Here is a 13,916-nt window from a genome sequence, read left to right on the forward strand (position 1 = left end):
GCGCCCTCTCACCTCACCATCTGATTGTGATTGTTCGACAACAACAAGACCAACAACAAGATATGGGCCATTTGGGCCATTTGGGCCATAGACTCCGACACCGACACGTCAGACTTACCAACCAAGAAGAGATAGAGATGCCCGTGTGACCGACGGGCAATTGTTGCCACGAGTACTCTTACTGATGTAGACTGTCGCACTGGAAGCTGCGGCCTTGGACTGGATATGTGGTGGCCAGGCCGGGGTTGTCAATTCCTCTTTATAATCGGTTGGAATGTTGTGTTCCTATCATTTGTTCTCTCTCTCCTTGTTTGGATTCCTATCTTCTCATCCTGCTCGCCCGCTAAACATACAGTCCTCTCGTCTCTTTCGTCTCGACTCTCGTCCTCCAAGTTCACACATACATATTTAGATAGCAATAGCAGCTCCTCAACCACCACGAACAGCAGGTCAAGCAGAGCCAATCATTCACAGCAAAGAGTCCATCACACCCTCTGACACTTCCTCACCATGTCGTTCACAGGTGTAGGAATGCCAAGTCACGATCGAACCGTTCATCATTCTGGTGCAGGACTCGAACGCATCGCATCTCGAACCCATTACACCGACATCCATCCTAACGATGATCTGCCGATCCAGACAGACCAACAACGACACCAAGAACTGGGTCATCTCGCCCGTCAACTGACCCGACAACAGTCCCAATCCGCCAATGCCGGGGGAGGTCAACTTCCCCTGGGGATCAGAAGGACGATCACCCGTGATCGCAAATCCGGCGTGGCAGTCGACGAAGATGGCGATCTGCCTTCTTCGGAGCAACTCTTCAGTTATGAACAAGGATCGGAACTCGATCCGTTCTCAGACAAGTTTGACGCCAAGAAATGGACGAGACTCTTGATGCGAGCCGCAAAGGAGGCGGGACCTCAGAGAAAGTCAGGCATTTCATTCAGGAATATGGGCGTCCATGGTTTCGGTTCAGATGCGGGTGAGTCGAGACTCGTTACCATAGATCATGCCACCCATCTTTCTTTTGACCAAAGAGTATTGGCACAATGCTAATATCTTAATCTCGATCAGACTATCAAAAGACCGTCGGTAACCTTCCGCTCGCCGCGTTAGGTTCGCTCCGAGACCTCATCGGAAACCGCAAACGCAAGGTCCAGATCCTCAATAGTATGGACGGTGTCCTCGAAGCCGGTGAAATGTTGGTCGTCTTGGGTCCCCCCGGAAGTGGATGTACCACGATGCTGAAGACTGTCGCCGGAGAGATGAACGGTATCTTTCTCGATGAAGGATCGGATCTCAACTACCGAGGTAAATCTACCTTTACCTTGATCAGCTCCCAGCGATTTGCGGACTAATCATTGCTTCTGATAGGTATCACCCCAAAGCAGATGTACGGGCAATTCAGAGGGGAGGCCATTTACACTGCTGAAGTCGACGTTCATTTCCCGAACCTCACTGTTGGTCAAACCCTCACGTGAGTCCTGCACTTGGCTCATATCATGCTCTCCCCGATGCTTATACATGTCTTCGCTAGATTCGCTGCAGAAGCACGAGCCCCCAACCACCTGCCTGGCGGCATCACGAAGCGCCAATACGCTAACCAGATGCGGGACGTCGTCATGTCCGTCTTCGGTATCTCTCACACCATCAACACCGTCGTTGGTAACGACTTCATCCGAGGTGTCTCAGGTGGAGAGTGAGTCAATGTCGTCTAGCGTTTGTGGAACAAGCTGACACCGCTTTGTGCGCCGTAGACGTAAGCGTGTGACTATCGCCGAAGCGTCTCTCGCCGGTGCACCACTTCAGTGTTGGGACAACTCCACACGTGGTCTCGACTCTGCCAACGCCATCGAGTTCTGTAGGAACTTGCGACTCAACGCCGATTACATGGACATCTCGTCGGTCGTGGCCATTTATCAAGCCCCTCAGTCGGCTTATGATGTCTTTGACAAGGTCTCGGTCCTCTACGAAGGGGAACAAATCTTCTTCGGTAGGACTACCGAGGCGAAACAATTTTTCGTCAACATGGGCTTCCACTGTCCTGAGCAACAGACTACACCCGACTTCTTAACGTCTCTCACCAGTCCCTCCGAGCGACAAGCGCAGGAAGGTTTTGTGGGTAGAGTGCCTACCACGCCTCAGGAATTCGCGGCTGCCTGGAAAGCAAGTCCAGAGTACGCCGCGTTGCAGCAAGAAATCACTGCCTTTGAGCAGAAACATCCCGTTCACGGCGAGAGATATGAGGAGTTCTTGGCTTCTAGGCGAGCTCAGCAATCCAAGCGACTGTAAGTCATTCCGATTTCCTCGTCATTGTCACCCAAAGACGTTTGCTGACTCCGTATCAATGCGTAGTCGTTCCAAATCCCCTTACACTCTTTCTTACGCTGGTCAAGTCGAGCTTTGTCTACGAAGAGGCTTCATGCGTCTTCGGGCAGACCCAAGCTTGACCCTCACTCAGCTTTTTGGTAACTTCATCATGGCTCTTATCATCGGTTCGGTGTTCTACAATCTGTGTGAGTGCTCCGATCACGAAATAAAGCCACTGGAACCTCGATTATTGACAAGTCATATCTACCACAGCCGTTGACACGTCTAGTTTCTACTCTCGTGGTGCTCTCCTGTTCTTCGCCATCCTCATGAGTGCTTTCAGTTCAGCCCTCGAAGTGAGTCGAGAAATTGAGGTTATTCACAAGTGTCGCTCATCACGAACGTCCAGATTTTGATTCTATACGCACAACGTGGTATCGTCGAAAAGCATGCTCAATACGCCTTGTAAGTAATGTCGAACAATAGATAAATAGATGAAGCTGGAACTCATACCCCCATGCAGCTACCACCCTTCGGCTGAAGCGGTTGCATCTGCTCTTACCGACATTCCCTACAAAGTTTTGAACTGTATCTGTTTCAACCTTACCCTATACTTCATGACGAATTTGAAGCGAACACCAGGTGAGTGAGAGTGACATATGATATCACAGTCAAGCGGCCAGTATTGACCTTCCTTCAGGCGCTTTCTTCTTCTTCATGTTGATCAGTTTCTCGTTGACGATGACCATGTCTATGTTCTTCCGATCCATCGCTTCGCTCTCGAGGTCGCTCACGCAAGCTCTTGCTCCGGCTGCCTTGTTGATTCTGGCGCTTGTCATCTATACCGGTTTCGCCATTCCCGTGACATACATGCACGGTTGGGCGCGATGGATGAACTACCTTGATCCCATCGCGTACGGATTCGAGTCGCTCATGGTCAACGAATTCCACGGTCGTGACTACGACTGTACGGCCTTTGTTCCCGTCGGACCAAGCTATGCAAATGCTTCTCCCACGGAACGAGTGTGCTCGACCGTTGGCTCTGTGGCTGGTCTTCCGTACGTAAACGGTGACGACTATATCAACACAGCCTACAGGTATTATCACGCTCACAAATGGAGGAACTTGGGTATCATCATTGGGTTTTTCTTGTTCTTGTCCGCCATCTACCTTCTTGCTACCGGTGGGTGAAGCGTTTTTGACTGTTCGCATGCTGAAGTGGTGTATGCTGACGGCATCAATCTGCCTGCAGAACTGATCAGCGCAAAGAAGTCCAAGGGTGAAATCCTTGTGTTCCCACGAGGTCGAATCCCCAAGTCGCTCCTTACTCACACTACTGCCGACGACGAGTCTCAAAAGACCGCTGGTGGGAATGTCAGTCGTCAGGTTTCTGGATCTGGGAAAGATCGAGCAGACGGGATCATCCAGCGGCAGACTGCCATCTTTTCGTGGAAAGATGTGGTCTACGATATCAAGATCAAAGGTGAACCAAGAAGGATTTTGGATCATGTGGACGGTTGGGTCAAACCCGGTACGTTGACCGCGCTCATGGTGAGTACTATACTTGGCTTCTTTGAACTTCAATATCACAAATTGCTGACATGTACACCGGATAGGGTGTCTCTGGTGCGGGAAAGACTACATTGCTCGATGTCCTAGCCACCCGTGTCACTATGGGTGTGGTCACTGGTGAAATGCTTGTCGACGGTGCTCAGCGAGACGTCAGTTTCCAACGTAAAACCGGATACGTCCAACAACAGGACTTGCACCTCGAGACCACCACGGTGCGAGAGGCTTTACGATTCAGTGCCCGCTTGCGACAGCCGAAACATGTCCCTCTGCAAGAGAAGATGCAATATGTCGAAGAAGTCTTGAAATTGCTTGAGATGGATGGTTACGCCGACGCTGTCGTCGGTGTTCCTGGTACTGGTAAGTGTAATGCCCAGTCTACTCCTTTTGCGGAGGGCGAAAGACAGAGCTAACACTCATGTCACCACCAGGTCTCAATGTTGAACAGCGAAAGCGTCTTACTATCGGTGTCGAACTCGTCGCGAAGCCTGCCCTTCTCCTTTTCCTCGATGAGCCGACATCCGGTCTCGACTCGCAGACCTCTTGGAACATCCTGCAACTCCTTCGAAAGCTTACTGAACACGGTCAGGCCATTCTCTGTACGATCCATCAACCCTCGGCGATGCTCTTTGAGCAATTCGACAGACTTCTCTTCCTCGCTCGAGGGGGTAAAACTGTATACTACGGTGAAGTCGGGAAGAACTCAAGAATCCTCATTGAATACTTTGAGAAGAATGGTGCTCCGAAATGTCCGCCGGGGGAAAATCCCGCTGAATGGATGTTGACCGCCATCGGTGCAGCTCCTGGGAGCCACACCAATGTCGACTGGCACCAAGCCTGGTTGAAGAGTCCCGAACGTGCAGAGGTCCGAAAGGAACTTGCCAGAATCAAGGAGACAAAGGGTGGTAAAGGCGAAGCGGCCGCCAACGGTACTCCCGAGGCAAGCGGCGACGTCGGGAAATCAAAGGCGGACAGGAAGTTGGACAAAGCTGCTTTTGCCGAGTTCGCGGCCCCCCTCCCCATTCAATTCGTCGCGGTGCTTAGTCGAGTTTTGCAACAACACTGGAGAACCCCGTCTTACATTTGGTCTAAGTTTGCTCTTTGTCTCGCCACTGTGAGTGTGCTTCTGTGATGTCTCATCGATACTATCAGACAGGCTGATGGGCTTGACGTCCATGTAGGGTATTTTCATCGGTTTCTCGTTCTTCAAGGCCGACACCTCGCAACAGGGATTGCAGAACCAGCTCTTCTCTGTCTTTATGATGTTCACTATCTTCGGTCAGATTGTCCAGCAAATCATGCCCAACTTTGTGAGTGTGCTGCAGTCCAGGGGGTGGCCAAAGGCGCTTACTTCAGCGGTGTCGTAGGTCACACAACGAAGTCTGTACGAGGTGAGGGAACGACCCTCCAAGACATACTCCTGGAAGGTCTTCATTCTCAGCAACATCATGGCGGAGATTCCATGGGCTAGTGAGTGACCTTTGCGTCTTCGATTGGCGACGTACAATACATTGGGCTGACCTCGAACCTAGTCCTCATGGGTGCCGTCATGTATTTCACATGGTACTACCCGATCGGATACTATCGAAACGCTATCCCGACAAACACTGTCCACCTCCGCGGTGCCCTGATGTTCCTGTACATTGAGACCTTCTTATTGTTCACTTCGACCTTCGCCATCATGATAGTGTCCGGTATCGAGACTGCTGAGACTGCTGGTGCGTTTGATCTAGTTTCGAGTGATTTGGGAGGTGTGCTGACAAGTCTTATAGGTAACATTGCCAACTTGCTCTTCTCCTTGTGTCTAATCTTCTGCGGGTAAGTATCTTGACCTCCAACCCCTACCTGTCTGATGAGTCTTTGGTTGACTTTCCCCCCCCTCAGTGTTCTTGTCCCTCGAAACGCACTCCCCGGCTTCTGGGTGTTTATGAACCGAGTCTCCCCCTTCACATACCTGGTCGAGGGGATGCTTTCGGCCGCAGTAGCCAACACCGATGTCGTTTGTTCCGCCGCCGAATTACTGCACTTCAACCCGCCAATTGGTCAGACTTGCAGCGCCTATCTGCAGAACTACATCAATTCGAGTGGTGGATATCTCGTCAATGGGGACGCGACGTCCGCCTGTGAGTTCTGCGCTGTCAGTAGCACCAATGTGTTTCTGGCTCAGTTCGAGATCTTCTACAAGTCTGTGTGAGTAGAATAGCATCACCTTGATTGTTACTGTGGCCACCAGAGGAGACGTCTGCTGACGAGAGGTGTCGGTCTTGGACAGCTGGAGAGATTTCGGGATTATGTGGGCTTATATTGTGTTCAATTGCGTTGCGGCCGTCCTCATCTACTGGGTTGCGAGAGTGGTGAGTTGAAGTCACTGAATATCTTTCAGACCTCATGACTGATTACCCTTCCCCGATGCAGCCAAAGAACACTGGCAAAGAACATGCCAGCGAACCTGAAGAAGGGGATGTGCCTGCTGTTGAGTTTACCGAGAAGTGAGCGAGGCGATGGTGGTAGGATGCAGAAAAAGGATTCGAAACGATCCTGAATTTCCGTCATTGGGTCCGACAGGATATTTTCCAGAGTAGCTTGATAGAAGGCGTGCGGATAGATTGATAGAATGCGACCTATATTGGTTGACAGTGATATCGGTCTTCCTCAGGCGGGTCGACTTCTTGTCGTGCAGCATAGCTGCTTGACTTGAGTATTTTCGCTTGTGTTGATGAAATCCATGTGTCTACGTTCCGCCGCGGTCGCGCGTTTGCATAACGTCGTCTAACCACGAGTTCAGTCTAACAGCAAAGCAAAGCGAAGAAATCTATCGAAGATCGCAACGTCCAACATCCATACAAGACCTATCAATTCGACCCGTCACACCTGTCTAAGATTCTATAAATGTCTACAAAATAAAGCCGAAATCACCTCTTCTCCAGCCCCATACTTCCCTCTTCGTCTCCCTGTACGAACGCCTGGGGTCGCTGCAACGAATCCTCCCTGTAGATCGGCACTCGCTGAATCAACGCCCATGTGGTCGGGATACAAGCGATCGCCAATCCAAAGTTGATACCGAGGGGCACGAACCCTGTCTTGATGTTCGAGTTGATTCCGTACGAGACTGCCTGACCGACCGCTTCGACGCATCGGAAGATGCCACCGTTGCGGGCGTTGCCGGCCACGTCTGTTGTGAAGCATGAGATGAGCCAGTAGATGAACTGTGGGGAACAGAAACATGGAGAGTCAGCACTGATTTTGACTGCTTTGTCTCTGCGCCGTCAATGATTATGATGATAAGGACGAATGGTGATGACGATGAAAGCATGTATGATCGTCGACGACGCTCGACCACACACTCACAGTTTGACAGAGATAACCGCAGACCTGCATGATGTAGAACGGGATGTAGGCGTTTGCCCATCCGCTGGCGTTCCAATCGTACTTTGTGCTAGTCTTGGTGTGCATGAATTTGGCCTGATTGGCGCACAACCAGCCGAACGACGCCAACGAAGGGACCATGAAGACGACGAACCCGATCTGCGCTCTTCGTCTCTGTGTCCATCTCTTGTTGTCGAGGATGAACCTTCCGTAGAGGGCGGTGAAGACGATGATGCCTGAGGGCACGATGAAACTCGAGAGCGCTCTTGCCCTCACCGAGAAATGGTTGGTGAGATACGTGGAGAGAACACCACCGTAGAAATAAGAATAAAACCCGATCGGCATGAGAAGCAACATCCGAGGAGCGACGATCGCCCTGGCGAGATTGAGGAACTCGATCTTCCATGGCTGTTTCGCGGCAAGCACGATGGGCACACCGTCGGAGCGTCGGACCTTGTGCGGAGGGGAGATGAGGAAGGAGACGGGGAATCCGACGGCTTCGATGGCGACGAAGATCAGGTAGGTCGAGGTGGCAATGGCGCCGGCAGCGGCTCGTTTGGCGTTTCGGGCGAGAGAGATCGATCCACCGACCAACTGACCGAGATTTCGAGATCCAACCCAGATGGCGAGATATCTGCCGAAGTCAAAGCGTTCGCATCAGCAAAGCTCACTGAATCTCCTGAATTTCGGGCTCGAGCAAGATGATCGTCGCAATAGATCGAGTCTCATACACGGCCAAGGGCGGGGCTTATTGTGACTCGTTGCAGGATGTGGAGTCCGATGAAGACGAGGCCACTCACTTTCCTCGTCGACCTTCTTCGGGATAACTCAGGATGATGGCCGCCTCTGCCACATACCAGAAACCGAAACCTGCGCCATAGAGGAATCGACCGAAGATGAGATACCATTGGACACCATATCGACTGTTCACGTAGTAGGCTGGAGATTAGATCACAGAGGTCCAAATCAGGTCAGCCAATGTCGTTCCTCAGTGACCAAGAGAAGCCACCCACCAGAACCGTTGATGGCAAAAGTCGAAGCTCCGGCGATGAGCATACCCTTGATACCCATCCGGGATGCAAGGGGACCACCGAGGAGGGAGATGACAGCGACAGCACAATACGAGGCACATGTTGCTGCGTCTGCAAATCTTTTTGTCAGACTCCATCATAGAGTATTGGGTATACTGTGATTTTCAAGGTCTACTCACTAACTGTGTAAGGTGTCGCTTGACCACCACCACCGAGACCACTGATGGCTAAGATGCGATCGGTGTCCCGTCAGTCCCCCGATCTCTGTTTTCACAGTAGCCTCGACACGACTCACCGTCAGCCATGGCGGGTCCACAGAATGCGAGAGCTGAGACCACACAGATCTGGAAGAGCGAACTTCTGTAGATCGCCTTCCACTTGGTCTCGGGTTCAGGAGGAGTAGGCACCACCTGGACTTCGGCGTCGGCACCTTCGAGGGTGGGCATGTGCATGACATGGGCATGGTCGACCGACTTGGAGTCGGAGATGGAATCTCTTCGATCTGTCATGATCGATTGTTGATTGACTGGAAGATGCGGGCTGGGGAGGGGTGATTGGCAAGGAGTGAAAATATAGGGAAGAGGCTCTTAGAATGGACACGCCGTGTTCACAGTCCTCTTATATCAGAATGAGGGCCAGAAGAGCTTTGGTGATAAGTTACCTCTCGGCATGCATAGATACTGGCGTCATGAAAGATAACGACCGGAATATAACTTACCATGTCTCGTTCATCGCAAGCTGTCCCACTCACCCGACGAACAGATGCTCGTACCTGTGGTCATTTCCATCGGCTGGGGGCATCGGGGAAGAGATCTTCTGATCGACTAAACTGAGGTAACGTAACGGCTGGACTCGAGACCCGCCAAGCCGCCGAGATCCCATTCGTTGTCGTCGGGTGATGATAAGCGTCGCTTGGGCTTGACATGTGGGGCGTAGACCTGCCTCAAACTAAATCAACGTTTCCAGATCTGGTCAAGTCCTGATTCGAAAAGGCCCCCCCCTCTCCCGCCTGTTATCGTAGGTTCAGACACAGACATCCTCAATTCCACCCGCTTAATCGCCGGCTCTCGGCATTCGGACCTCTGGCACGGGTCCGATCGCTGTGACGATTGACGATAGATAAGAGTGATAGCCGCCCAGCGTCCTCATTGGTCAGTCGTTGACTCGCACCTTGATTATCGCCGCTTAACATTCGGGTAGAGCGAGCGAGATCAGTTGAGCAGAGGGACCGAAAGTCAGAGGAATGGATCCCGTTGGACCGACGACCGACGCATTTGACCGACTGGAAAGGTTGAGGTCGGTTGCGTCAAGTTACCCCACAGATCGTTAAACAACAGTCGGACCGAAAAGTGGTGAGAAGTTGGAAACGCTTGATTGACTCTGATTCCTCATAACAGCATCGTACATCACTCGCTCAAACTTGCTGTCTCTCCACCGAGTCCACTGAATTGTCTTTTGCCTACTCTCTTCCGAACCCAAGCCCTATCGCTCCAAAATGCCTTCTGTTGTCTGTGAGTCAGCGGGTGACACACCAGACCGCCCCAAAGCCTTGCTGATCATCTCGCGTCTCAGTCGACGTCGTCGGAACATGTTGTACGTCCACAAGATCTTCTCCTCTTCTCTTCCTCTCGGCCCGTCACTGTCACTGATGGGACTCGCACGTGGTACGTAGTCTCCTATGATAACGGTGCCGAGGCACTTCAAGCCCGTCTCGGCGACAAACTCGCCCAGTACGGTATCACCTCCAAGCTCCTCTTCTACTCCTGGGTCTGTTCCACCGAACGAGACTACTCGTACCTATCCCAGATCAAGCAGTACAAACCCTTCTACTCGATCCTCTCCAACACCTTCACCCGAGTCCTCTTCCAGGCCGGCGTACCCGAATCCGAACTCGAGGGGTTCTACGCCAAGGAAGATGTCGAATATATCATGAGCGAGTTCAAGAAATTGAAGCCTCGACCAGGATTGGCGGAGATGATGCAGACGCTCAGAGACGGAGGGTTCGAAGTTTGGTGTTGTTCCGATGCGAATGTCGATCGAGTAAAAGGTTACTTCGACGCCGCAAACGTCCCCATGCCTTTGGACCACATCCTCTCGGCGGACATGGTCAATGCGGGCAAACCTGAACCGGAAGTGTACAAGCTCGCAAGGGAGAAAGCGGGTTCAGATAAACCAGGAGAAGTCTCAGTCTTCGCAGGTGAGTCCAAATCCTTTCCCTCGTCCAAGTCACCATCGCACCCAACTCGCTGACACTCGATCGCTTTCCTCCCAGCATCCCATGCTTGGGACTGTGCCGCCGCGAAATCTGCGGGCTTCCTCACGGCCTACACTACCACATACGAGTACGACGAATGCGAGGTCATCTTCGGCAAGTCAGATTTCGTCGCCCCCGATCTCGTCTCATTGGGTAAGGGTATCGTGGAGAAGTGGGGCAAGAAGTAGTATACTCTTCACATGTACATCTTACGCATGCATGGTCTGGTAAAGACTTGGACGTGGTCAGATGTACGGTGACCCTCCAGGTACGGCTACAAGCCTTTTCGCTGGTTATCGATCATCTTACACCATGTTTGCTGAGTGATCCCATTGCAAACATGCACTCAAGCAGAATCGAGCGCTGGGAAGATTCAGCATCTCTAGAAGCCACAGCTCAGCTCATTGTGATGGAGAGTGGAGTATGAACCATGCATGCTATGTTCTACAACTTGGCCTTGGCCGTTCTCGCCGCCAACACCGCCTCGTCCGCCTGTGCGATGTCGACCTGTGTCTTGTCCCCCTGTCCCATGGCCTGTTTGATGAGGTTGACCCTTGACTCGAATCTCTCCCTGGTCATATGATACGGTTCGGGTAAAGCGCTGTCGAAAGCCGTCTGCGCTTGAGGCGAGATAGTGCCGTCCACAAGACGAGAGACAGCAAGCGTGGAGAGAGCAGCCGTACAGCCTGGTATTCGAGGCATACCTGAGCGGGAGGGACGGAGTCAGCAAGAGTGTACTGTCAGGCCTCGAGAAGTCATACAACAGCGACTCACCGTGACCTGTGAAACCAGCGCAGATGAAGACTCCGGGCTTATCAGGTACCTCGCCGACGTATGGCAGCAGATCGCTAGAGTAGCCCAGTACTGCATGTGTCCGTGTCAGCACCTGCAAACATTGCAACACATATTGGAGCTCACCTCCAGACCAGACTCTGTCCACATTGCCTCGCTCATTGCCATTCCAACTGACAAAGTACTTCTTCATATACCCCTCAAAGTACTCCTTCGCTCCTGGCATCTGCTCATTGTCGTTCTTGTTGTTGTACCAAATATCGACATCTTTCAAAAAACACCCCTTCGCTCCTCCAAGGATGATGCTCCTGTCCCCGTCTCCTGGTATTCTCCCTCTCCCTTGACGAGGGATCATGTAATCCACCTCACCAGGTCCATGTCGCAAGCCGTACGTGTACTTGATAGGACCGGGTAGAGAGCCGTACGAATGGGATGGGGCGGGTGTGATGGATGAGACGGTACCTCGAACGGGGAAGATGAGGGGTTTGAATTCGGGTAAGAAGCCAGAGGTGTAAGCGTTGGTGGCGACGATGACAGATGGGGTTGAGATCGTTCCTCTTGAGGTGGTGATCTCCCATTCTCCAGGTTGAGAAGTTGACTGTCCCAAAGATAGAGCTGGTGTGTGGGTTTGCAGGTTCAATCCTTTACGTAGACCGATGTGAGTTACTGGTCGAGCCGGGACTGTCAGTCATCTAACCCTACAACAAACAAGACAACATGCAAGAGACCCCACTCACAAGCAGATGCAAGCTTATAGGGCCAAAGATGACCAGCAGGATAGCTCGCTCCCCAATACCCTCCGCGAATGCCCGTGATCTCCTCCAGGACCTTCGGATCATCCACCACTCTCAAATCTTGCTTCCGAACGTCATCCCCCCAAGCAGCTTTTCTCGCTTCATAGTCTTTCTTCCCATTGATCCCATCTTCCTCCTTGAAACAGATATCGAAAGCGCGAGTGACATGCATATCGCAGTCTATATCTTCCTTTCGGACGATCTCGGCGTATTGACCCAATGCGGCCGCTTCGAATGTGAGTAGATGATTCGCGATTTCCGGTCCATGTTTGGCAGCGTCGGCACGATATCCGAATATTGTCATGGGTTTGCAATGTCCGCCTATGCATTGCAGACAGTGATCAAGTCATCGTCAGTATGTGAGCCTCGCGGGAATTCAGTCGATTTGAAGTGACGAGAGACGGGCCTAACTTGACCTTGGGATTCGACTGATCCACTCACCATTACGTGCAGTCGCACCACCACAGAACTCATCCGCTTCAATCATGACCACCCTGATCTTCTTCCCCTTCTTCTCCGCCTCATTATAAAGATGATAGCTCGTCATAGCCCCCGTCAATCCGCTCCCAACAATGACCACATCTGCGTTTTTGGGCAGATCCTCCGTCGTCCTGGCATTTTGCAAGACCTGATCTCGTTCAGAGAGCCAGAACGATTCGGTACGATCGGGGACGGGGAGCAATCGTTCTTGTTGCGTCGCAGCGGTGGCCGAGACGATGGGGACAGCAGCTGCTACTGTCATCAACGCTCTTCTGGAGAAAAGTCGGTTCATGATGAATGGTTTGTTTCTTTAAAATCAAGCAGAGGAAAAGAGAGATTGAACTTACGAGAGCTCAGCATACTACGAGGAAATATGCTACCGGTACCGTCACTAACTACTGCGGCGCTCTACCAGAAGATCGGCAACTACCTGTCTCTGTCGATGACATGCAATCTCACGAGTATCATGCGTTCTGTGGACTTCGGAAAGTGCACAGGGTCGAATCTGAACCGACGGGTAAAAAGAATCAGAATGTTGACATCTGCTTGGTGCTTGGTAACCGAGCAGAGATAAGCTGGAATCTCACATTGCGTTATCATTCCGAGTTCTTGGGGGATGGAATCAGTCATGGTCTGAATCATGTTCGACGACTCCTTGGGTATGCGTCAGTCAGCTCTCTGCTACACCCGCGTATCGTCTTTACATAGCGCTTTGGCTTCAACGAATGCTCAATGACGCTCGAGGCCTACTAGTCATCTGTGTTTAGAAAAGCCCTGAACCTGAGGATCGCCTCAATTACCCATTGAGCCTCGTACAGTATCCACCTCCCGACGGAGTATCAAGAGTTTCACACACTGACCGCTTATCTTCCGTCGTCTTGATGTAGAGCTCATTTGACTCGGGGCCAATTATCTCACGGTACATATCAGCACAGGGATTCCTCTTCTGAGCTGTGAGACTCGAAGCCCAGAAAAAAAACGCCTCCCGTAGAAAAACCGCCGGTTGTCGACCGTCCCCCACCCCGTCGACGAGACCTGCAGGCCGGCAGAGACGCTACGATACCCATCATGTCCCCTTCAATCCCGAGATGGAGTACGACAAGTAAGCCAAGACTTCGCCGACCTCGGCTACAAATCGGAAGGCAACAGGTGTGCGCCCTTCACAGTGTTCAGCGTGCCACATCCACTTTCTACTGCTCACTTGCATCACTGACCTCATTGAAGGTTCGTATCACAACAGCACTACCAGCTGATCTCACAAACCAACATCGGCCGACGGTCATGTCAAATGCGTCAGACTCTCGTCCCAGAAAACTC

At 51.9% G+C, this 13,916-nt stretch overlaps 4 protein-coding genes across 4 annotated transcripts; 2 read left to right on the forward strand and 2 right to left on the reverse strand.

The window, feature by feature from the left end:
* Window positions 1-510: 510 nt before the first annotated feature.
* On the forward strand, window positions 511-6,375 carry IAR55_005967 (uncharacterized protein; the record flags this gene model as incomplete). The annotated part of the gene is made up of 20 exons (XM_066949054.1): window positions 511-985; window positions 1,078-1,314; window positions 1,378-1,480; window positions 1,541-1,702; window positions 1,761-2,291; window positions 2,359-2,519; window positions 2,587-2,669; window positions 2,723-2,778; window positions 2,837-2,955; window positions 3,014-3,496; window positions 3,566-3,864; window positions 3,930-4,242; window positions 4,314-4,996; window positions 5,064-5,192; window positions 5,250-5,352; window positions 5,415-5,600; window positions 5,655-5,700; window positions 5,767-6,072; window positions 6,155-6,236; window positions 6,298-6,375. The coding sequence occupies 20 exons, from the start codon at window positions 511-513 to the stop codon at window positions 6,373-6,375; spliced, it is 4,635 nt and encodes a 1,544-aa protein (XP_066800827.1).
* A 419-nt stretch (window positions 6,376-6,794) lies between these two features.
* IAR55_005968 (uncharacterized protein) lies at window positions 6,795-8,788 on the reverse strand (the record flags this gene model as incomplete). Its single annotated transcript, XM_066949055.1, has 6 exons — window positions 6,795-7,088; window positions 7,231-7,882; window positions 8,049-8,187; window positions 8,262-8,390; window positions 8,459-8,506; window positions 8,575-8,788. 6 exons carry the CDS (start codon window positions 8,786-8,788, stop codon window positions 6,795-6,797), a joined length of 1,476 nt encoding a protein of 491 aa, XP_066800828.1.
* A 986-nt stretch (window positions 8,789-9,774) lies between these two features.
* IAR55_005969 (haloacid dehalogenase, type II) lies at window positions 9,775-10,721 on the forward strand (the record flags this gene model as incomplete). Its single annotated transcript, XM_066949056.1, has 4 exons — window positions 9,775-9,790; window positions 9,852-9,872; window positions 9,952-10,476; window positions 10,552-10,721. 4 exons carry the CDS (start codon window positions 9,775-9,777, stop codon window positions 10,719-10,721), a joined length of 732 nt encoding a protein of 243 aa, XP_066800829.1.
* Window positions 10,722-10,977: 256 nt separating this feature from the next.
* On the reverse strand, window positions 10,978-12,891 carry IAR55_005970 (uncharacterized protein; the record flags this gene model as incomplete). The annotated part of the gene is made up of 5 exons (XM_066949057.1): window positions 10,978-11,237; window positions 11,308-11,397; window positions 11,452-11,991; window positions 12,063-12,440; window positions 12,561-12,891. 5 exons carry the CDS (start codon window positions 12,889-12,891, stop codon window positions 10,978-10,980), a joined length of 1,599 nt encoding a protein of 532 aa, XP_066800830.1.
* Between the last annotated feature and the right edge of the window lie 1,025 nt (window positions 12,892-13,916).

This window comes from Kwoniella newhampshirensis, chromosome 12 (assembly GCF_039105145.1).
Source record: "Kwoniella newhampshirensis strain CBS 13917 chromosome 12, whole genome shotgun sequence".
NCBI lineage: Eukaryota > Fungi > Basidiomycota > Tremellomycetes > Tremellales > Cryptococcaceae > Kwoniella > Kwoniella newhampshirensis.